General features: G+C 40.3%; 1 protein-coding gene across 4 annotated transcripts in view; it reads right to left on the bottom strand.

Annotated features, from left to right (window-relative positions):
- VCL (vinculin) overlaps positions 1 to 21,823 on the bottom strand; it is a 56,008-nt gene extending 34,185 nt beyond the window's left edge. For all 4 annotated transcript variants that reach the window (XR_013183475.1, XM_054636930.2, XM_054636928.2 and 1 more), the window contains exons 1-2: positions 21,400 to 21,823; positions 3,130 to 3,200 (exon numbers count right to left, since the gene is read on the bottom strand). Coding sequence is in view for 3 of the 4 variants with exons in the window: in XM_054636930.2 (XP_054492905.2) it covers positions 3,130 to 3,200; positions 21,400 to 21,567 (239 nt within the window). In the remaining variant the exon portion in view is untranslated. The remainder of the gene's footprint in view (positions 1 to 3,129; positions 3,201 to 21,399) is intronic.
- Between the last annotated feature and the right edge of the window lie 652 nt (positions 21,824 to 22,475).

The raw sequence follows: 22,475 nt of genomic DNA, 5'->3' as shown, positions 1-22,475 counted from the left end.
CTCCAGGACTGGTGATCCCTTTAAATGGAGGAAATACAAACAGGGAATGCAGTGCTAGCACATGTGTACTGCTTCTTACCCATCATCCATGCACCAGTACAAACTCTGCCAGAGCACTCCCTTAAAAAGGAATGCCAATTCCCGAACTAATGCTTCAGAAATAAAAACTCCCTCTCAGGAAAACAAAACCAAAAAAAAAAGACTCTCATCTGTCTCAATTCTTGCATCTAAATTCTGTCCTTTACAGCAGTAGAAGATAAGGCTCCCTTTGTACCTCACCTGTGACTATGATTGGTCCCCCACAACCAAGATACCCAGGACAATATACTCCCCATGTTAACAAGAAACTGTTAACTTCTACTAATTCCTTTTGATATAAACTCTAGATTAACAAAAACCCACAAATGGAACACAGTATCATTCATAAAATCCATTGACAATTCCTAACTCATGTTACTGCATCTAGGACAGTAAGTACTCTGTGGAGTGGGTGTCCTTACTCTGACAGATACCTTTGGTTCCCATTTTACATTGTATCACAGCTCATGCAGTCATGAATTGCTGCAGAAAAAGTTCTTGCAGCCAGCATAAACTGGCACCATTCAGCAGTACTTGTGTCACATTTCTACAGTAATTTAATTATTCAAGTCATGCACAATTTGCTACATTTTGATCAAAGGCTTAATACAGTATAGCAATTTGAAAAATCTCTTTTCCTTAATCCTTTACTCATCTAGGTGAAGAAGAAGCTGGAAATAAACTAAAAATTCCACATATCCCAGAAAATGAGCACAATAAAAATTACACGTTTGCATACAATCACTCAAGGAGTTAGAAAAACACTTTGATCTCATTTCATGAAATAAACACTCCCCTCAAAACCTCAAACCCCCCTACAGCCACACAAGATCACACACCAGGCACACAGCATGATAAATACTGCAGTGGATTGTATCAAAGGCCCATTTAGCTCAGCATCCTGTCTCCAATAGAAGCTGCAAGTAAAAGCCTAAGGAAGGTTAAAAGCAGGATAAGCATTTATCATGCTTCCTCTAGGCACTCTCCCATCCTTCAACTATTTTCAGTTCTTGGGACTTCCTGCAGTTTGTGTATTTGACCCAGAATGGATCCCTCTAAGTCCTTAGCTATTAACCTCCAAACCCACATGAAGAGTTTTCACAGTACACAACTAGCTGTACAAAGAATCTCTCTCTACTGCTGGCTTACAAACTGCTAGCTTAAAGCAATTCCCCCATTAAGTTCTGCACAGGAAAAACACAAGTTTTCACCTTCTCCATGCAACTCCTCCTTCCTTAGACATTGTCAGGGCCTCAATCCCCTCTGTCACTTTTCCCACTTTCAGTCTGTTCAGCTTTGCATTACAGAGAATAATTCTATGCCTTTGTTCTCCAAGCCCTTCTATGAGCTTTTCCAGTCCTACTACAATCTTTTGAATCTTGTGTGACTACCAGGACATGCAGTATTCAAGCTGCAGAATAAAGCTGTATTGTGACATTTTTATCTCTCATTCTTTGATAAGAAACATAATGTTTACTTTTACATTATTAGTAAGGATGCTCTCACCAGTCTTTGCTCACTATTGGTAATGGTCAGTTCAATCATCCTATCTGCCACCAGACCTGCTGCTCTCCCAGACATGCATAATTTCAGATATTTAGAAGTAATTTAATCCACACTTAACATCAAGTCACTTCAATTAATAAGGTACTGTAATTTCCCAGAGTCATCCATTAACCTCTCTGGCCTGCATAAGACTTGTACTTTTCACTAAGGACTTTTGCCTCCCAAATCAGCCTGGTCTCCAGAACACTTATTAACATGGTGAAAAACACAATCCCAACCAAGAGCTCCACAGTCCTACTGATTTTCTTCTGCCATTGTCAGGGTTACCCATATAATCTTTTCTTCCACTTTCAATTTCCCTTCTCATACAAAATTTCTTCTAACTACCCTGCAGCTACTTCACCTTCTTAAAAGCCTTCACCTGCCAAGTTTGGAAATCAGTGTGTACTGTATTAGCTGGACTACCCTTTCCCCTGTTGGCAATATTTCTAAGAATACCAATAGATTTATAAGGCAGAATTTCCCTCCACAGAAACTGTCAATTCACACAAAGCACACTATATATAGGTGAGGTCTCTCTGCTCTCTAATACAGATTTTCTAATTTATTCCAAAAGTACACCAGACCTATACATCTCCTGTTCCCCGGATTTCCCTAGAAAGTTTCTCAGGCTGTAGCATCACTTTGATAGACATACTGGTGGTCTCAAGTGACAGACTACTTCACTAATAATTCAGCTATTTCATTCTTGAACTCATATGCTAATACCACCTGGTCCTAAGCATTATTTTAATAATTCATTTTGTCACCCTACAATGCAATAAACTAAATCCTTATCCACTGCCTACCATAAAGTATCTCCTTAGACATCACCTCCCTTCTCCCTTTCATTATTTTCCCAGTTGTCTCAATGCTTTCTTGTTTTGACTATCTGCCTGTTTGGTGTTTGGAAATAACAGTAAAATACTCAGAAATTCTGTATACACTGGACAATGCTAACAAAGAGGTTCCTATAGGTAGTAGAAAAAAGTTACTTCAATAGAGGTCTGTCAGGTGGCAATAAGCAGCTTGGAAATTCCACAACAAGGTGTGATGGATCATTTTTTAGGCTTAAGGCAACAGAAGGAGAAAGTCAGTTGTCCTTTACACCAAGACATGGAATTAAGAATGTCTGCTGTAAGGGGACTGTCTACTACACTGTCTGCAGTAACTAAGCTCTTCAAATGTCTTAGATTTCCAGGCAGTTATGCTATCAGCTGCCTATACTGACAAATTCACATTTTCCCATCAGCCAAATAAATAGAAAAAGATTGAGTCACCACATTGTCTCTGACACTTTAGGCAAACCTACAGGAGCACACAGCTAAGTACCACTGTTACCCCAATTAATTTTTGTAACTATTTTTAAAGGAAGAAATACCATATATATGGACTTATATATACAGAATGTAACAAGACAAATCCCTACTGCCAAAGAGGTTGTTCCTGACATTAGAACAGGTTTCCTGTACACACAATACAAGATTTAAAATAAAATTAGTTTACTTGATAAATGCTGGTGGCATATCCCTTTTCAAGATCTGGTCTTCTGTTGTCTGCACAGTCTCTTTTCCAACCTGCAGAAGAAAACAGACATACTTAAAAATCAAAATTTCAATGTCAAGGCTAGATAAAAGCAAATAGTGAAATAAAAAAAAAAGGCACTTTGTACTAATGACAGCTCCTTTCACCAGGTTCCTGTTGCTGTGTTTACTTTTGAGATCACTATATACTGTGGTCAACTTAATGCTTCAGAAATCCTAAGTTGTTTCCTATCAACATCTCTACTAAATCAAACGAGGACACACCAAGACACTTCTCCCTCTTCCCACTCTCCACAGAAACAATACTGTTTTTTTCCTGCACTTAGTTGTAAAAATTTAATCTCTGAAGGTTTCCCTCTGTCCTGATCTCCACAAGTCAGAAATCAAATTCAAAGATAAAAAAATTTACCCCCCTTTTGCTGGCAACTTAGTCTATTAGAAAAATGTAGTTAATTACTGAGAATGCACCCCACATCCACACCATCCTTTAGGGAAAAAATAATTATGCAGAAGCCAATAAAGAAAGAGAGTAAGATCTGGAGCTTTCTATACACTAGCTCTTGTGTTACACAATAGAAGTCTTTATAATTGGTAGCTGACTCTCTGAACTGTGAGATCACCAACTTGACAAAATATTTCCAGCTCCTTTGTTCGCTGTATTTTCCAGCTGAATAAGCTATTCAGAAAGGCATCACAAAGCAGAAGGTCTTTAAATCAGACACCACTTTGTGTTAAGAGCTGCCAGACCTGCTCAAGCTAGACAAGATAGCCCTGAAAATCCCTGATCAGCTGGTGCTTAAAGATTCACTGGCTTTGGACAGAAGATGCAGTGTGTCAGTATGCACAGCACTTGCCAATTCCAATGCTGTACAGCCTTCCAGAACCACTGGAAGGTTCTTTGTTTCCTTGCAAATTTTTGCTGCTTGCCAAAAACTCTCTCCCTGGTCTGCTCCTTTTCAGAGGAACTTCACAGAAGTCCATTGGCCTAGTATTTTATTTGCTTCAAAGACATTGAGCCTAGCCTGCTTTTTTTTTTTTTCATCTATTAGTACTACAATCACAATTAGTCACACGGATATTTAAAAGTAATGAAAGCGCAAAAAAACTTTAAGATCTTGAATTCTATGGTAGATTTCTGTCTCTTGTGTTCACAGCAGGTTTACAAACAGTCATGCACTGTCCTGGTGCACAGCACTGCAGTGTTGCTTTGGCTACTGAACTTCATGGCAATGCCTCAAGAGCATGATTCTAAATGTATCTCATGGCCCACCAGAGAGTATGCCTGCTTTGTTCTACTTATTTCCATTGCACCCAGGAAACACATCCTTTATATTTCCCACAAGCTTGCATGGATAAGTGCATGAACATGATAACACAAAAAATTGAGTAGTTCTCAGTAACTCAGTAATCTCTGGATTACACATTGTTAGACCGAAGATTCTCACCAGGTGAAAATGAAGAACAATACTGTACTTACAAGAACCATGCCTTCAAGATTTATTTTCCTGCAGCTGTACCAACCTGCATTCAGTTGAGTATACTGGAAAAAGTATAACTTTAAAGAATGCAAAAAAATAAGACAGTGTGGGGGGCACTTCAAGTTCACAGTCATTTTAGCAACTGTTATTTTATATTGGCCAGGTATATTAGACCATACAAAAAGCATTTAATCACTCAATCTAGAAAGGACAAGTCTCTTCTATAAAAGGCTGGATCTAGGTTCAGGAATCAAAGAAGCATATCAACTACTTATAGGCAGATGTATATCTACTTTATATGTCTAGAGATGCATATATATATATGTATATATATAGACTTTTCTGCTATAGCTAGCAAAGTAGCTATATAGCCATCTTTAATCTTCAAATAGAAGTAACATATAGGATAAAAGTCAATTCCTCTTCTGTTGTTTGGGGGTTTTCTGTGGAGATTTTTGTCCTCAAAAAAATTGTCCTAAACTCCAGTGACATTTCTCTTCCAAGTCCATCCATATCCTCAGCACTGTATACCACAGAAGGCACACAAGATTTCAAGGAGTTTCAATGATGCATCAATTAAAAATATCCACTACCTTTCTAGTAAAAAGGACTTTCAACCTTGTTTTAAGCACCAACATAGAATGTACTCCTGAACTTGTTTAAATGGAAAACCTTGTTTGCTAACCTTTCCATTAACTGCTCTTTGCAGTTGTTGCCAAGGTATAGAAATGTCATGTAAAAAACAAATGCACCCCACATAACACTTCACAGGAAAAGTCTCAAAACATAAAGACATATTAATGAGTGAAAATATACATCCTCAAAAAAGTTGAGTGGGTTTGCCGTTCTAGCTTTGTGGTTCGAGGTTTCTGTTGCTTTGTTTCCTACTTAGTTTTCACAAGATCCTGGTTTTTTTCAGATTGAACTTTACATGGCCTAAGCAAGTTTTGGACACATTGCAGTGTAACACAAGGTTAACAAATACCCTCCTCACAGTCCAATACCAACAAAATGAGGATTTTTTTTCTCCTTGAAGATGTAGTATCTACATTCCTTATTTCAGACAGGTAGCTTGTCCAGCTTCATGCTAATATAAAAAAATCATCTGAGAAACACATTTTATTTCTAGCCAACAGTACACATGATTCCTGCTTGGGTTTTGGATATTCTTACCTCCTAAGATGATCTTTCCTTAACTTACTGGGAAGTGACAGACAGATAAAGAAGCTTCTGCTATTACAGTGTTGGAGTGGCACTTAGTCACGGTTCCAAAGAAACTGCCCTGACTAACACACTAAAATAACCATCATTTCAACACTGCACATTACAGAGTAAGGGGAACTCTCAAGCAAACCTGACCAAGACAGTTTCCTAGTTACAACTTCTACCCCATATTCATTTCCCAACTCTGCAATTTGGAGATTACAGACAAATCAGATGAATAAAGAGTGAGCTACTTTCCTTCTTGCTCCCGGCTCAAAAAGCAGGGAACAAGAGGCAGACAAGTCAAGAAATTTAAAGGAAATGGGACACACAAAGGTCAAAGGGCATATATATATATGGCCACTGAAAAACTTTCTAGGAATGTAGCTATAAGCAGGAGGAAGAGATTGTGATTTCCTGCTCCTGCTTTTAACCTTGTTTGCCAGTCTCCTGCAAGTCCTATTTGCCACTGATCAGTACAAACCCAGCATGCTTTAGGCTTTCTGATGTGGAGAATTTTCTTCATGGAAAAGAAAGAAAAGGTTTTCTGGCCAAGTTTCTTCCTTATGAGCAGTTTTGCAGTTTTTTGTCATTTCTGCTTCTACTGCAGGAAAAATAAGACAAGGTCCCTTGCCCAACCTTCTTAGCCTGCTAGACATAGCAAACAACAGCTGCTCAGTGAGAAGGAGAAATAACTTCATCTTCTGTAATTCTATGAGAGTTTGTTTAAGCAGACAAGCACCCAGTAATATCCAGCCCTTTTTACTTGTGCAGTTTGAAAGTAAAAACTGCACATATCACATCAAATAAACCACAAAAATAATTAAGATGGGAGTCCAAAGTTTATTGTTTAAGGGTAATTTTATTTATTTTTTAAACAAAGATTCCTCTGAATGCCTCTGTTGACAATACTAGTTTGACAATTTGCCAAATGCTGCAAGAGACATTTTCCTCATAGCTTATATGATTTCCTCTGTTAAAAGGGAAGATGACCTTAGAAGAATTAGTTCTTGCAATGTTCCAGAAGTTTAATTTAAAACATCTGTCATTTTAGCAAGGAGCCTTAAAATATTCCTTCACCATCACCCAGTGAACACAGAACAGCCCTGGCTGTTACCCCCATGGCTCCTCCAAGAAATAAGCTGCAGTATGAGTTTTGCTTGACAAACCCAAGTGCCACACAAAGGGATCTAAGTCTATATGCTGTAAAAGCAGCTTTATCAGAGGACAACTCAAAAATCCACTCCCTGGTTTATGCATTAGTCCTTTGCTTTCAGTCCTTTGCTTTCAGAAAGGACTGTGACAATAGTAGGAGCATTAAATCTCAAATAAAAACATTTTTGTTCACCAGTTCAGTCCTATCAAGTTCCCTGCAACTTCTTCACAAATTTCTTTAGATGTCTATCCTGAAAAAATAAAATTAAGTATTTGCTTTAATTCTACAGTTACAACCATCCCTACATTGCACAGCCACATCTATAATCCATCTCAGAATTGAATTAACCAGTACTTTCCACACATCCTGCATCTTCAATTAAAACTAATCTAGATATCATGACTAGGAACAAAGAATCAAGTTGAGCTAGAAGCAAGCCAAAGTCACACCAAATTTATTCTAACTCCTTGCTGGCATAGATGAAATATATTTCAGTCTGGACTGAAAAAATAAAATGTGGGCAGAGAGAAATAAATCCTCACAACAGAATTTTCAATTCAGGTTCCATATTGAGGGGTCTTACTCACACAAGACAACATAAGGAAAATGATGACTGAAATTTATGATATCCAGTTGTGAATCCTATACCTTTCAGAGTTCATTCCTTGTACAAGGCTTGTCCACTGAAGGCCTAGAAAGGAGGCCCTTTATAACACACTGATTCAGAGACCAGCTTGTCTCAGTAACTTCAGAAGTGGCAAGGGCTCAGTAAGTACTTTGCAATTGTTCAGTTTTCCTTTTGTGAAACCAGTCATCAGAGCCCAATTACACGGAAAGTTTTTTGGAAGAAGCTCTGGCAGGAAAGAGAATCAAAACAGGACTTGGCTGTTTACCTTTGCTCTTATCAGTCACAGGATTTTGATTGCAACCCCCACTGGCATTATGTACACTGTCAAGAAGATCCAGTTGTTGGTATTCCTTCTATCTCAGCTCTTTTAGAAATACAGGTGTTGGAGTGAATGTTTATCATGCCCTAACCCCTAGCTGCCATAATCCATGTGGTAAATCAGTCAAAACAGGGTTGTGTACATCCTGGCATAGCAGCATAGCACCAAACTTTGTCAGACACAAGTCAAACAGCTTTGGGGTGTATCACAAAATTACCCATCTTATCTGAATTTACAAGTCACTCAAAAATTATCATATACAACCAGCTTCCAGTAAAGACAGGACTTTTACAAACTCCGAACAGAAAAGTCAAGCAATGGTAAAGTGTTTTTAGAAAAATCAAAGTGAACAGGTTTACAGGTCACTCCTCACAATCTCATCCTTCTCATTTAATACAACTGAAAAAGTGAGTCTTAAGCTACAACTATTTTTTTTTCGACACAAACTTTTGTTTTTCCTTCAAAGGCTCTCAGAAGCCTTTAAAAAAGCAAATTTCCAATCTCTTCATCATTCCACTCATCTTGCTTTGAATTATAAATTGGATTGATATGTCAATTGCAATTAGTTAATTTACCACTGCTTTAAGAAACTTTAGAGTTTTCTACTTCTCTGTAGGTGAACAGGCTTATATCATTAGAGATGGAAAGAAGTCCAAAGAAATGTGCAGCTGAATTCTCCTCCTGCCTTTAGTTTACACCAAATGAACACTGCACATATCCCAGCAGTGAGGCAGTCCCAAGTCTGGCTTGAAGCCAGGCCCAGTGCTAAGGAGACTGGTGAATCAGAGCCTATCCCCTGTCCTGTCCTTTCAGCCAGCATGGAAGCTGTGTCCTCGCTCCTGGTTTTCTCATGATTCCCTGCAGACTGCATTCCACCCATAGCAGGGTACAATTCCAAAGTCATCTGGCAAGCAAATTAGAACACACCAGCCATCTGGTCCCCAGCAGCAGCAAACTGACCTACCTGTCTGCACTGATGGTTAAGAAAAATTTAACTGGCTTAAGGCTAAGGAAATCCTGCTGTCCACTTAAAATACAGAACTATGAAACAAGAAGCATATGGAAAACAGAGAGCAGCATCATTTGGATACCAAAAAACTTCTTCATGCTGCTAGTACCTACTAACTCTGTTACCAGTAGAGAGCTGAGGCCCGGATGGTTTGGCAAATTACAGGGTTAACTTCACAGAAGTTAAATAAACACATACTGATTATGTGATATTTTTAACAGAACTATTATAATTTGGAAATTAATTCTTTCATGAAAAGAAGAGTTTCTTTTTCCAAAGCAATACTTCAAATTAAAATTACTTTAGGACATTATAACTATTTCAGCCAAATAACATAACTCATGTAAGTAACCTCTAACCCTTGGGCATTTACAAAACTCACCAGGAAAAATAAGATACAGCAACTGTAGTCTAGAAATTAGATTGAGAGCTGCTAACAGTTACCTTTACAAGAAAATCTAAAGACAACACCACATACCAAACAGCACTGCAGACTCCAAAAGCTCTTCCAGCTCATTTCCATGTACTCACATCTGTGATAAAGAATTTCAGAGCACCTCTTAACACAAATCCTGCTGCATGTGTATACACATATTAGGACTGTACTAAAAGATAACTTAGCTCCAAAATCATGTTTTCTCATTATTCAGATGCTTGTCTGAAAAACAAGAAACCAAACACCATGATTCTGTTGGTAGATTTATACCATCTTTGACAATGTGCTAATATCTGCATGCTGCAGAGGATTTGGTGGATGAGGAACTCCATCATGCCCCAGAAACTCAGATGTATCCTGTCCTCCCAGCATTTCAAGTGTTAAGTCAAGTAGAAGCATCCAGAAAGTTTACTAATCTTAAAGCTTTTTGGCCCTGTTGGCAAGAGAGTAATAGTAAGAAGTGTCATCATAAGAAGTGTGCAGATCATATCAAATGAAGGCAGATTTGGCTCCAAATACAGCAGGGCTGCCTATAAGAATCTGTGATTGTGATACAGATAAATATTGTACTGCAGCATCTCTAAACCAACCCAAGTTATAGCTTCACATAGATAATAACTGAGTCCACCCAGTTTTTTCCTTCATCAGAAGGACAAACTAACATTATTATTCACAGATCACAACATAAGTTAGTATTCCACTTACCCACATGCTGGCACAGATATTCAAGAAGCTAAAAAAAAGCAAAGACAAAATGTGTTTTCTATTACTTATTGAGTAACTTTCAAATGTAGAACAATACTGCAGTTTCTTTCTCTACTGTCCTGCATCTGAAAATTACTGATGTAGTAACTGACTGCATCAGCTACAAGGCAGATATCCAATAGAAGTGCCTAATTTCCCTTTGCCATTTAATTAACTACAAAATCTGTTGTTACCTTTTATAACCCATTTTACTTTTTGAAAACACTGCTGATTTGACAGGTATTCCTACCTAAATGAGACATTTAAAAATGTCACAGCTGATAATGTAGGATGGCTACCAGGCCCTGAATTTTAGGATCATCCAGTTGTTATGCTTGTACTGACTTCTGAAAACCAGACTATTCAACACTGATTTTCCCTCTTGCACAGAAAGAGTGGTACCACTTCCCTTATCAGCTCTGTCCTAGAGGATCAGTGGTTCCAGAGAACAGATTTTTTTTTCCTCTAAGTTCATGGCAGAAATGGTTCCCTGCAGGAAAACAGAATAAGAAAAAAAAAACACTGATCTAGAATTCCTTTATTGATAAAGTAATATTTTACACTATGTCTTTAATATATTGAAAATATCTTCACATACTCACTAATATATGACTCAAGCAACAGAAATTCACAGCATTAAATCTTTTGTCATAAGCTCTGCAACAGCAAATGTATCTTGACCAGCATGATACATGCTACACAGAGTTCTATAGCAATTATCCACCTTCTGCAGCACACTGGATAATTTGTCTTTTATAAGTCTCACTTTACTTGTCTAACAGCTATTTCTAGTGTACAGAGTTCATGGTGTAAATTATTACTCACATTTTAAATGAAATCTTCTAATTAGCTACAACAGTATCTAGTTACATTAAAGAGAAATTAAAGAAATGCCATGCCATTATGGTTTTTTTTTACTCAGAGAAAAACTGAAGTGAAACCTACCTAAAATTTACTGAGGTTCCTGTTTACCATGCTTTGACTTTCTTGAGGAAAAGGGAGCATTTTATAGGTGTGGCAAAGACTCAAAGTCCACGTGACTTGCTACAGTTAAGCCAGTGGTTTGGCAACTACTAGGCCTTCACAATCCATTTTTTGTCATTGTATTGTATTTAGAGCAAGCTAAATAAATAGTGACCTTCTTGCTACTACTGCCTAGTTCCAGAGAGACCCCATTTATTTGTTTCTGTTATTCAGCACAACTATTGTGCTGCAAAAGCTGCAAAGACAGCTATGCTCGTGAAAGTGATTATTACTGTAGTCCAAACATTAGTCAGTTTAATTTGTTAGCTCACCTAAAAACCTGTAAGGGTTATGCAGTAATTTGAAAAAGCAATACTTGGAAAAAAACTTCTTTTAAAGTGTAAAACCAGAAGCTTTTGAAGACTTAGCTGAAGGGCAAACAGACACCTGTATACACACTCAGAGGCTGAAATGTGAAGCACCTTTTGTGATTTATCTTGACCAAAGTTACAAAAACCCCTAGGATTTTAGTAACAAACAGGCACACCAAAACAAGTTAAACTTCCAGTAACTTCCGTCCGGGTGCTTGATGCATCCATTTTTTTCTAGTGATAACTCTTTAGATAAATATTCAGTGCATCACATAGCTCAGAATTAAAAACCTCCTCTAATCAACTACATGAATGTCTGTTAGCAACTTACAAGGTTTTTCACTCAGTTATGTATTACTACATCCCATTTTGCACTGAAGAGCTTAACCATTCCTTGCCCATGAACAGACAGGTATCATACACATTTATAACAAGTCCATTTGTTCTAACTGTAAGCTTGTGGTCACCAGGAACCAAATCCACCCCAAAATGCTCACAGCTCACAACATATCTGTGTCTCACATGTACTGACTATCAGTCTAATCAAAGTCAGTTTCTGCTCCTTCTGGCAAGTATTTGTACAGGTGAACAAAACAAAACCTGCATAAAAGGAAGCTTTATTAATGCTTCCCTCCTCTAAAACAGTTGCAATGTGCAGCCTCTTGAAAATTCAGGAAAAGTTTGGAAGCCAGGAGAAGCAGCAACCCAGCTGAAATAAGTTCTAGATGACAGCTTCTAACAGCTCCCCTGCTTGACAGGAAGAGTCAGACTTCTGACACTGAAGAGCCGATACCTGGCAAATAGATGAAAGATGAGAATGGGCAAGAAGTTGATATTTGATATGGACTTTCCTGGCTCAGCCTTTAATAAGCTTCCATTTTGATGCACCCATTCAAAAAGAAAGGCTGAGAACATTCATTAGTTTCCCATGACACAATGACTTAACTAAGGTGACCAGAGTGCCTCTCATCTGTTCAGGGGTGAGAACACACAACCATTTCTCATACTGCTACTACAGCACTTCTGTGACTATACTCATTTATGAAATTAATGGCCATAGCTCTTTTCTTGCATGCTTTTCAGCATTTAAGGAGGGGCAGGCTTGTGTTCTAGCTCATTCTAAGGTTCAGCTACTAAAATGAAGTTCAAATTGAATACCATTGTATTTTACTATTCCCACAAACACATGTTAAACATTGAGCAATGAGACCAGAACAGCTGCAACATACCCAAACATTTTAAGCTGCATACACAAAGATATCTGAACATAAAGCTTGTCAAGTTCACCAAAGCAGTACTTTCTCAGCTCTCAGCTATTCACCATTTTATTTATGTACCATATGTATCTTAGGTCAAAGATTAAGCATGATACTTGCTGAAATGAAACCTTCTTAAGCCATCCCAAACACTCAGTTTAGTATGAAAACTGCTTGCCTATACTTTTCCTCTCACAGACTATAAGCTCTAATTATCTTTCACTGGTAGACACAGACTGAGGAGCTGAAGGCAGGAAGTGCTTTGCTGTTAGAAACAGGAAAGAATTGATTGGGAATGCCAATGACAGGTGGAGTAACCATTAAATGGTAGAATTAAGAATCCTGAAAGGAAAAAACTAGACAAATCAGAGCTTGAGCTTCAGAACCAACTTTAGCCTCTTCAGGGACCTAACTGGAGAAATCACATAGAATACAGTCCTAGAAAGAGAAATTCTGGAGAGCTGGTTCATCCTGATGAGCAGGAAGACAAGCCCAAGTGGCAGGAGACCTGCCTGAATGAACAGTGCTCCTGCTGGAGGAGCAGAGACCTTAGCTGAGCACACAGGGATGGGGTCCAGCCCAAAGTGTATCTAGAGCTGAACCTAGTGAGGGGCATGAAAAACAAAAAATGCTTGTATAAACACAGCAGCAAAATAAGGACTAGGTAAAATATGGGCCCACTGTGGGATAGGTGTGGATGTCTGACCACACCACAAAAAATTATGTACTCAAAAATTTACTTACCTCTGTCTTTTCTGAGACTATCTGCCTCCAGCAACCTCAGGTCCTAAAATCATCAGAGAGTTTGGCACAAGGAAAATTTACATTTGGTATTCTGTGGGTGTAACCATTGATTTAAAATGCAATGCAACATTATTACAATAGGTCTCTTCATAAGTATCCTAGGCCAACACCAACAGAAACAGCTTGTTTCTTTCTCCATTCTTCACTGGAGAAACCCAACATGAATCATCAGTTTCCTACCCTACCCATGAAGTCAGAATACTAGGAAACTGTTCCAACACTTGTTTTTTCAGTGAGACAAAGTTGATGATGATGAAATCTAACCCTAAGAGTCAGCAAGCTGACAGTTTCAGAAACTCTGGAATGGCTTTGATAATGAAGAGGTTTTTGGTTTTTTGCTTTTGTCCCCCTTCATTAGCTACTATTGTTATCCATTGTTCATTATTCATGTTGTAAATAGCTCTCCTGAAGCATCAGAACAACACTGACTCCTGAATAGAAGATATGTTACAAAGTGAGTTGTTCAATATATTTTGACACAAATGTTTGGTTCTAGTCTCAGGATATGGACAAGTACAAGTTATACCTCAGTACACTTTAATTATTAGGCAAAGAAAGCAAAGGAAAGGTTTGTGCCCTCTATTGATTCTAGTCAGTTATTCATATCCCCACAGAAACACTAGGGCCTGATTTACTCCAGGGACAAACTAGACCCACTTCCAAGCACTGTGCATGTAGGGTCATGCCCCCATCCTCCCCCCCTCCCAGCTCAGTTTTGAGCTGCTGGGATGCTCAGCTCGTGTTTGAAGTAATCCTTATAGGTGAAATATCTGTAACTGAAAAGAAGATCCAGCCTTCATTTGATCATTTCATCTGCCCATGCAGCAAGTCATCTGGTACCCACCAAGCATCTTCAGAAATAAAGGTAGCTGCAATATTCATTCATCTGGTCTATTTCCAGATGGTTCAACGTAAGTTGTTACTCTAGACTCCAAGTACAGGACAATATTAAGAGTTAATTCTCTCTCACCTCTTGTCATAAAAATTAAGGAAGAAATTATACATCTAAATATTACAATTAACATAGTGGATAAAATTTAACAACTATACAGTTACTAAAAAAAGACACTTCATGTTCAAAATCAATAACAACAATACTGCTATGGCTGTGTTTAAAGATAAATGTCAGGAAGGCTATCAGTTTGCAAAAATTAAGAACTGTGGCTGCAGTGAAGTTCTGTATCAAGAACTGTTTCTCAGCATTTGAATGAGCAAGTGATAGAATATAATTAGTGCCACTAAAGGAAAAAAATATTATATTGCAATACTTGTAAATTACTCTGTGTTGTGAAGGTACATATTTCTGACCCATGTTTTGTTTGGTTAACTTTTTATTAACCTCTAAAAGGAATTCCACATCCACAGTCCAATATCACTATGTGGAGAAAAGTATCTTTTTGTTTCAAAAAACAAAGCAAAACTACATCACTCTCTAAAGTTACAGAACATCAGGAAGAATAAATGGCTAAAAAACACTGGTCCTTAACATGGGTTTAACTCTTCCCACACTGGTGTATTTGACTTATGCAGAAAAAAGCATTTACTAAGTTTTTCAAAGCAGGAGTGGTATTCACCAGATTCTTGGCACATGGAACTTTTTAATCCAACTGCCACTTAAAGACTATCCATGCCACAATAATAGTCTCAGTTTTTATGGCCAAAAAAGCAAGCTGCATATGAGGACACATTTAACAATCTCTATGTACATTTAAAGGAAAAGAGAACAAAAGATTCCTTTTAAAGCTGATGGAGGAGACTGGAATAAATTAAGTACCCAAACACAATAAGAGAACAAAGATTATTGCATTCAAATCAGAAACTAATTAATCACTTATGTAAAGATGATTCCTAACAGATAAAAGCAAGAAAGAAGTTTATTATGTGCTTTTGTTATTACAAAGTTGCTTTCTGTCTGATTAATCACTCTTCTCCTAGCTCCTCCCATACACACACCCTGATGGGGTTTATCCACTTTCTCAGAGCATATGGCCACAGTTCCCAGAATGGTAAATGATCCCTGAAGAAATTGCTGTGCACTGAAGAAGGATGTTCTCATAAAAAAAAGGGAAATTATTATTATTATTTGTAAAACACTAATCTCAGTTTTCTACTACTCACAGGTAAGACCTAGAAAGCTGTAGTGAAAAGACATTCTCTCATGAGATCTTCAAGCTTATTCTAGTGTTCATTCACTTGTCATTTATTTTGAGCTGTGTAGAGTTCAGGTTATCTGCTCTTTTGACCATTTCTTTCAGCTTCAAAACATAACAAACATAACATAATAAACTGGAAATAGGGAGGCATAGATCTATACATATCCCATGGCAAGTTACAAACATCAAGGAAAAATGCAAAAACCACAACCTCCTTGAGAGTCATCTTTTGTGCCATGTAGAAATTCTGCAAGGCAAAAAGCTTATCTTTTTCCTTTCTTCTCCATCCTTTTCCAAGATATATAAACATATTGCAAGCTAATTTTTCCCCTCAAAAAAGAGAGACACTAAGCTGCTCACAACAGCTCACTCCTGTCTTTGTAGCCTGAATTACGGGCAAGTCAGCTATGCCAAAAGAAAACTTAGGATGATAAAGCTGTTTTACCATCCATTCTCCTCAACAGCCAGAGCATTTCTCCTCATTCCAGGTGTTACCTCTGTATTTGACTTTTGCTGCTGGAATCATGGCAAGGATTTCAAGGCAGGCTGCATTCTTCACAATTTCATTTAAACAGGTGATTTCCAAGCTGGTGGTTTGCAGGTATCAGTAGACAATTTACAGCCTGGCCAGGGAAGATGGATAGCCCTTTCCAAATGGCCCTACAACCCCAGGCAACTTCTCACCTGTCAGAGGCCCTGGATGCAGGCAGAACATGCCAGTGGCTTCAGGTGATAGCTGCTTCTTCCTCTGCTGAGACAGGACAGCTGCTATAGCTACAGTGAATGCAACACTCCCACTGTTAACTCTTTTGTTTAGTTTAAACTTTATTTCTCTGCCAAAGAACTGGTATTAATTCCATCTGTTTTAAGAGCTATCTGGGTACTTTTAGTTGTGCCTAGATGGGGTGGGCTTCAGCTGGTGGTAGGTTAAGGAGACCAACCTCACAACTTTAGGAAGTCACAAAAACCCTTGACACACGTGACTTCGACCCAGCAGTACAGGGTCTTGTTCCCATGAAGTACAATATCCAGTCAAGCTTAATCTTACTCTAGACTGCTTTTATTTACATTTTAAAATAGTACTTGGCCCAGACCTACTTAAAGGAAACATCTGATAAACTCTGACTATGAGACAGAAGATTTATTATCTAAGAGAGCCTTCCTGATGATTAGCCTGACCTAGTCAGGCCTGACCTGGCTAGTCATAGTTAGTAGCTGAGATACAGAAAGGTGCCAGTAGTGTTTCATAAGCCTCCAAACCTCAGTAAGTAAATAAAGTCATATCACAGCATCCAACAATAACATCTTCTTAAGAAATGTGGCCATCAGCAATTTAATAGCAAGTAAAGCATTTTTTTCCCCATTAAAAAATAATCTATTAGAAACTGGAAGCATATAGACACTTGTGAAGCAGACTCATATAAAAAAGGACAACACAGAGGATGGAATGGCAGAAGTTGCATCCTCAAATAGACAAGCACTGTTTTTTCAGAGCAGATCTCTGTTATGAAAGATCTCAGTCACTTTACTTGTTACCATTAGTGTCTTAAATCTTCCATTATGAGATTTCATAGGACTATCACTTTGCTCAGATGCCCCAAGCTCTATGAAAAGGAAGGACATGAAAACAGGGTAAATCTCAAGCAACTGGTCTCAGACAAAGCAGGTCTTTTAGGCCATTGACCTCATTCAACAGCCCAGACTCTGAAAAGGCAACACCTCCTTGAGCTGCTGCGCCTGCTCCAATATTTTAAATTGTGTGCTTCCCAAGTCCCTTCTACTACCTTAATTGTCATGCAGAGAATTACAACCCAATCTGTCCAACTCAGCAGCTTCACCCATGGTATTGTTGGCACTTGGCAGAGCAACGGCAACACTGCTCTGAGGCAGCTCTGTCTGAAACAGCAGAGAGAAGTGACCAGAGCGGGCTCTGCCTGTACTGACAGAATGCCAGGAGCCATACAAAGCACTGGAGCTTACAACATCAGGGTAGAATTTGCTTTCTCTGTTTGGCAATAATATAACATTGGTCTGAACATAAATGCTTGTAAATTCACTACTGCCAAGTAGCAGGTTTTTTTTCTCCTCCATGAAATAAAATCGTATATATAATGTGCATGATTGGTTCACCATTCCTGCATTATCATCAGTCATTCTTGATAAAATCCCTATTTTTAAAATAGGCTAAAAGTCCAGTGAAGTATAAAAAAAACAAACCAAAACAAAAAAAACCTACCAAGAAAATCAAACAATAAGGAGGAAAAAAAAAAGGCTGAAACAACTAGAAAATCACCACATGGTTAATTTCCTCCCTGGGAAATTTGACTAGTTTGGTTAATTTCTTCCCTGGTTAATCTTGACTAAAACTCAAAATTTCATTTCACTCTCCTCTAAACTAATAGGATATTTAGCAAGCTCAAAATTATTCCATACCTATTAGGCAGCCTTGACTATTACCCACCACTTCTGCTGGCTTACAGTGTCACATCTTTTAGATAAAAGAAATACCAAATGCCAACCTTCCTTCCCATAAGAGGCACACATCCACTACAAATATAAGCCAATACAAACATGAAGATTTTCAGTTAAAAGAAGGACCAATTTAGAACATTCATAGTCCTGTGGTATCTCAAGCCTCTCCCTCAAATTCCTGGCTCCAGTCAAAGTTGATTCCCATGCAAAAAAGCTTCTGATGTTACCTCCACCTTACATTTTTGCACGGGCAACAAGGACTTCACCCCACAATTAAGAAATTTCATCAAAATGCTTCAAAACAATTTGAGAATTATTGTGCAAAAGCTACTCCCAAAATAATCAAGATACAGTAGAAGCAAACTGTCACATATTGGAAACATAATACCAAGGCTTTCTTTGGTATTTTAATACAGCAATGACTAACTTGTAAAAGATTTAGTTATTTCATTAACTTCAACAATGACTTGGACTATCTCTTCTCCAGGATTACTTTACAATTAGTTCCTGACAAGGCAGTATCTCTAGGATAGGTCCACTTGAGTGTGCAAACTTTACATTAAAAAGGCATGTAATTTAAGATGGCTTCAGGCAAACCTTGAAATACAGCATAGCCGTTAACGACAGAAAATACAGAAATGCATGCCAAAGGAAAAGTTCTCTTATAGAGGTCTCCATAAGGGTACTTAGGAGGAGGACCCCCTTTTGACTCATCTAATAGACCTAAGGTAAGACTCTCATATCGATCAATCTCTATTCCACCTTGAATAGCATATTGTGCTAGCTCCATCTCTGGAATATTCAAGTTACTGCACATAGGACCTTCCTTATAGGCATATAGTCTTTTCCTAGCCCATTTCCCCTCACAGTACATCTTCTAGGCCTTCAACAAGAATGGGTCTCAAAACTTCAAACACTGCTACCAGCAATTACACAGAGACATAAGTTAGATCGATTAAATATTGCATTTTCCAAATGCAAAATCCCTACTATAGGCTGGGTAGCTGGAGAGTAATGCTGCTGTATATGAAAATTTATCACTAAAAAACTCCCTGCTCCTCAGTACTTTTCTTCATGTACATTGCAATACTCACACTACACTAAGAACCCTGAGCAGACAGCAAGCAACACAACGAGCCAGCACCACATTACTCTCTTGGCTGCACTGATAACTCCATCTTTGCTGTCACCTGGGAAGCCACCAGAAGGCTCGTAATTCGAGAACCTGTCTGCACAAATTCTCCTGCTCCTGTCAAACTGCTGTTTCATAAATCACCTTTACACTTCAGAGCAATGCACTGAAAACAGAGATTCAGATAGGAATGAGAACTTAAATTCTGTATTTTTCCTAATATAGACAAATCTGTATTTTCACCGATCAGGGCATCCTCCTGGTAATGACCACCTCAGATTACACCACTTTTACTAGCTCTTTGTGAATAAACACAGAAAAAATAATTCAACAATCATTCCTTTTATCAAACTAGCAGGCAAGAAAAGAAAAACAGAGGCTTCCAAAACAGTCCAAAATGAAAGAAGATCTAGCATTAGCAAGCTGCAGAAGGAAACTAAATCTGTTCATGTATTTCTCTAATAAATGAAATTTTATCAGATCAAGTTTCTTTTGAGAGAAAGGTGGGGTGAAGAAAATAGTCATACAACCCAGTGTTACAGGGTTAGCTCAGAGAAGCCAAGCATTATTCCAACGTCTTCCTTTCAAGGAAAAGTATTTCATACACACAGGCTTCGCACCCTTCCAGCCAAAACACCTATTACATCAGTGAACTGCTGCAGAACAACTGTTCTTCATAAAGAGATGAGTGTCTGCTATAGTCAGCAAGAAGCACAAGTATTCTAGACAGTCTGTAATATTTATAGTCATGGCGACCAAGAGACCTAGTTACACTGTAGTAAACTGCAAAACCTCCAAGTGGCAAGTTATTCTAGCAGCAGCCAGTAGTACAGGCCAAAACATGATTAACACATCACATACATTAGTCATCTTGACAGCTTCTTATGCCCACAAGTCTCATGATTTCAGTGCACTCAAACACTGGTTAACAGTGACACAGTTTTTAACTTGCATAGCTATTCATTTTAAGGCAAAGAGGCAGCAAGAGGTGCCTTCCCATTTATTAGTTTACTGGCAAGAGCTATTTTTTGCTAGGAATTACTTCAGAATTTAACAGGATTCAAAATGAGCAAGGAACATGTACTCAGTATTTGTAAACAAGCTTAGCAAAGGTGCAAGGTAAGTATTACCAGGTAATTCTTAATGCAGTAGAAGGTTAAGCAATGTCACAGTGCTTTCCATATCAAAGAAAGTATTTCTGCTTTGCAACAGTTCGTTACTCTTTTGTTTATTATAAAAGTGTTAATAGGACTGAAACATTTCAAATGTATTAGTCACTTGCACTTCTCACACTGCCGTGTCCATACTGCAAGTACTCAGATCTTAAAGAGACAAGCTATGCATAACCCCTTTCAAGAAGTCGAAAGAGTCAGGCCAAATTTCCGTCACCTTTAGCTCACCACAAGCAAACAGTAACTCACACTCGAGGCTAAGTAACAGGAACAATTTACAGCTCCAGACTTTGCCTGGAAGCCACAGGTCTGTCGCGCCTCAACTTCTGCACTGATAAGGAACGGCCAGCCCTCACCGATTTAAAAATGAAACCCAAATGCCTGGGAGGTTTGGGCTTTATTATTGGTTGGGTTTGGGATTTTTTGGATAGGCTCACGCCAAGTAAGTATTTTGCCTTTTATAGCGCATATACTTAAAATAGGAGTTTCCTAGGCAGCAAAGAACCACGCAGCGTATCAGAGCCATCTGTGAAGCGTTTCGGGGTGGGTATGAAAGCAGCAACTACCGCGCTTTACTGCACTTTAATGGGATGCCGCTCCTCAGGTGGGCAAAGGCTTCTCTTCGCTCCGAGACGGCGAGCAACTCGCTCTTGGGACAACTCACTGCTCCGCTGCACGGCTCCTCCGCTGGCCGGAGCGGGAACAAACGACAGCGGCTTCCAGGCGGGAGCCGCAGAGGTGCAGACAACCTTCCAACTTAACCCTTTCCTAGGCCCCAGCACCGCGCCCAGCCGGTCCTCACGGGGCGGGGGCCGGGACACCTGTCCGCGACAGCCCGGGCCGGGCGGGCGCCGCCAGACTCCCAAGCTGGCCGCAGCGGCCAAAGTCGCTCCCAGGAGAAGGCGCGGAGGAGGCGGACCAGCCACCGCTACTCACCCGCACCAGGTTGCTGACAGCGGCCTGCACGGCCGACACGGGGGCGGTGAGGTCCGGGATGGCCTTTCCGTCCACCTCCCCCTCCTCGTGCATGATGACCAGGTGGGAGATCTGCTGGGCCACCGGCTCCAGGATGCTCTCGATGGTGCGCGTGTGGAAGACGGGCATGGCGGCGGCGGGGTGGGGGGGGGGCCGGGGCCCGAACTCAGCACAAACTCCTGGCAAACTCTGTCCCTGCGGGCGGGCGCCCCACAGAGAAAGCCGCGGCCTCCGCGCAAAGAGGAAAAGAAGGAAGAAGAAGAAACCAAAAGCCAACTCCAAGCTCCCCTCGCCCCAGAGCGGAGTGCGGCACACGGAGAAGCAGCTGCCGGCTCAGACTCGCGGAGGCGGGACTCGAACTCACTGCCCTCCTGCCACCCGCTGGCAGCGCCCACCCCACACTGGCGCCGCTCCTCAGCCAGGCGGCGGCTTTTCAAGCGCCACAACCCGCCCCGCCCGCGGCTCCCGCCCCTGGCCGCCTTGCCCAATGGCCGAGCCGAGGCCGCCGCTCCCAGTGGCGCAACGCCGCGTCCATCAACATTCCAGAGCCTCCTTCCCCTCCACCCCCCGCCTTTCCCGCACCACCCGCCTTCCCAACCAAGCTTGGTTGCGCGGGCGCTGGTTTCCCAGCGTCGAGATGACGTCAGACATTCTGGTGTCCATATAAGGAGACGATTAATGCCAGGGTGCCGGGATCGCGGGGGGCGAGGGTGGTGGGGTTCCTGCGCCACGCCCGCCGCCGGAGCGAGTTCGCTGCTTTGGGCTGAGGTGGAGCGTGACTGCCTGGCCGGGCGCGTGGGGCTGGGCACCGCTAGGACGGGAGTGGCCGAGGAGAGGCGGCGATCCTGGCCGGACCCGCTGTCCCCAGACTGCCTGGGGCGCGCCGCTTCGTGCGGAGTGTGCGTTCTCTCCGCAGCCGGCTCTGCGCGGCCCGCCCTGGGCGCGGCCCTAAACGCTTCCGCCCACACTGAGGAAAAGTGGCGAGAGGCTGCGGGTGCCGATTCTCGACCGCGCTCTGCTTCGAGTGGGGAGGGCTG

The sequence above is a fragment of the Agelaius phoeniceus genome, chromosome 9, assembly GCF_051311805.1.
Source record: "Agelaius phoeniceus isolate bAgePho1 chromosome 9, bAgePho1.hap1, whole genome shotgun sequence".
Classification (NCBI taxonomy): Eukaryota; Metazoa; Chordata; class Aves; order Passeriformes; family Icteridae; genus Agelaius; species Agelaius phoeniceus.
Note: the sequence above shows the minus strand (reverse complement) of the source record. Positions and strands in the feature narration are given on the sequence as shown.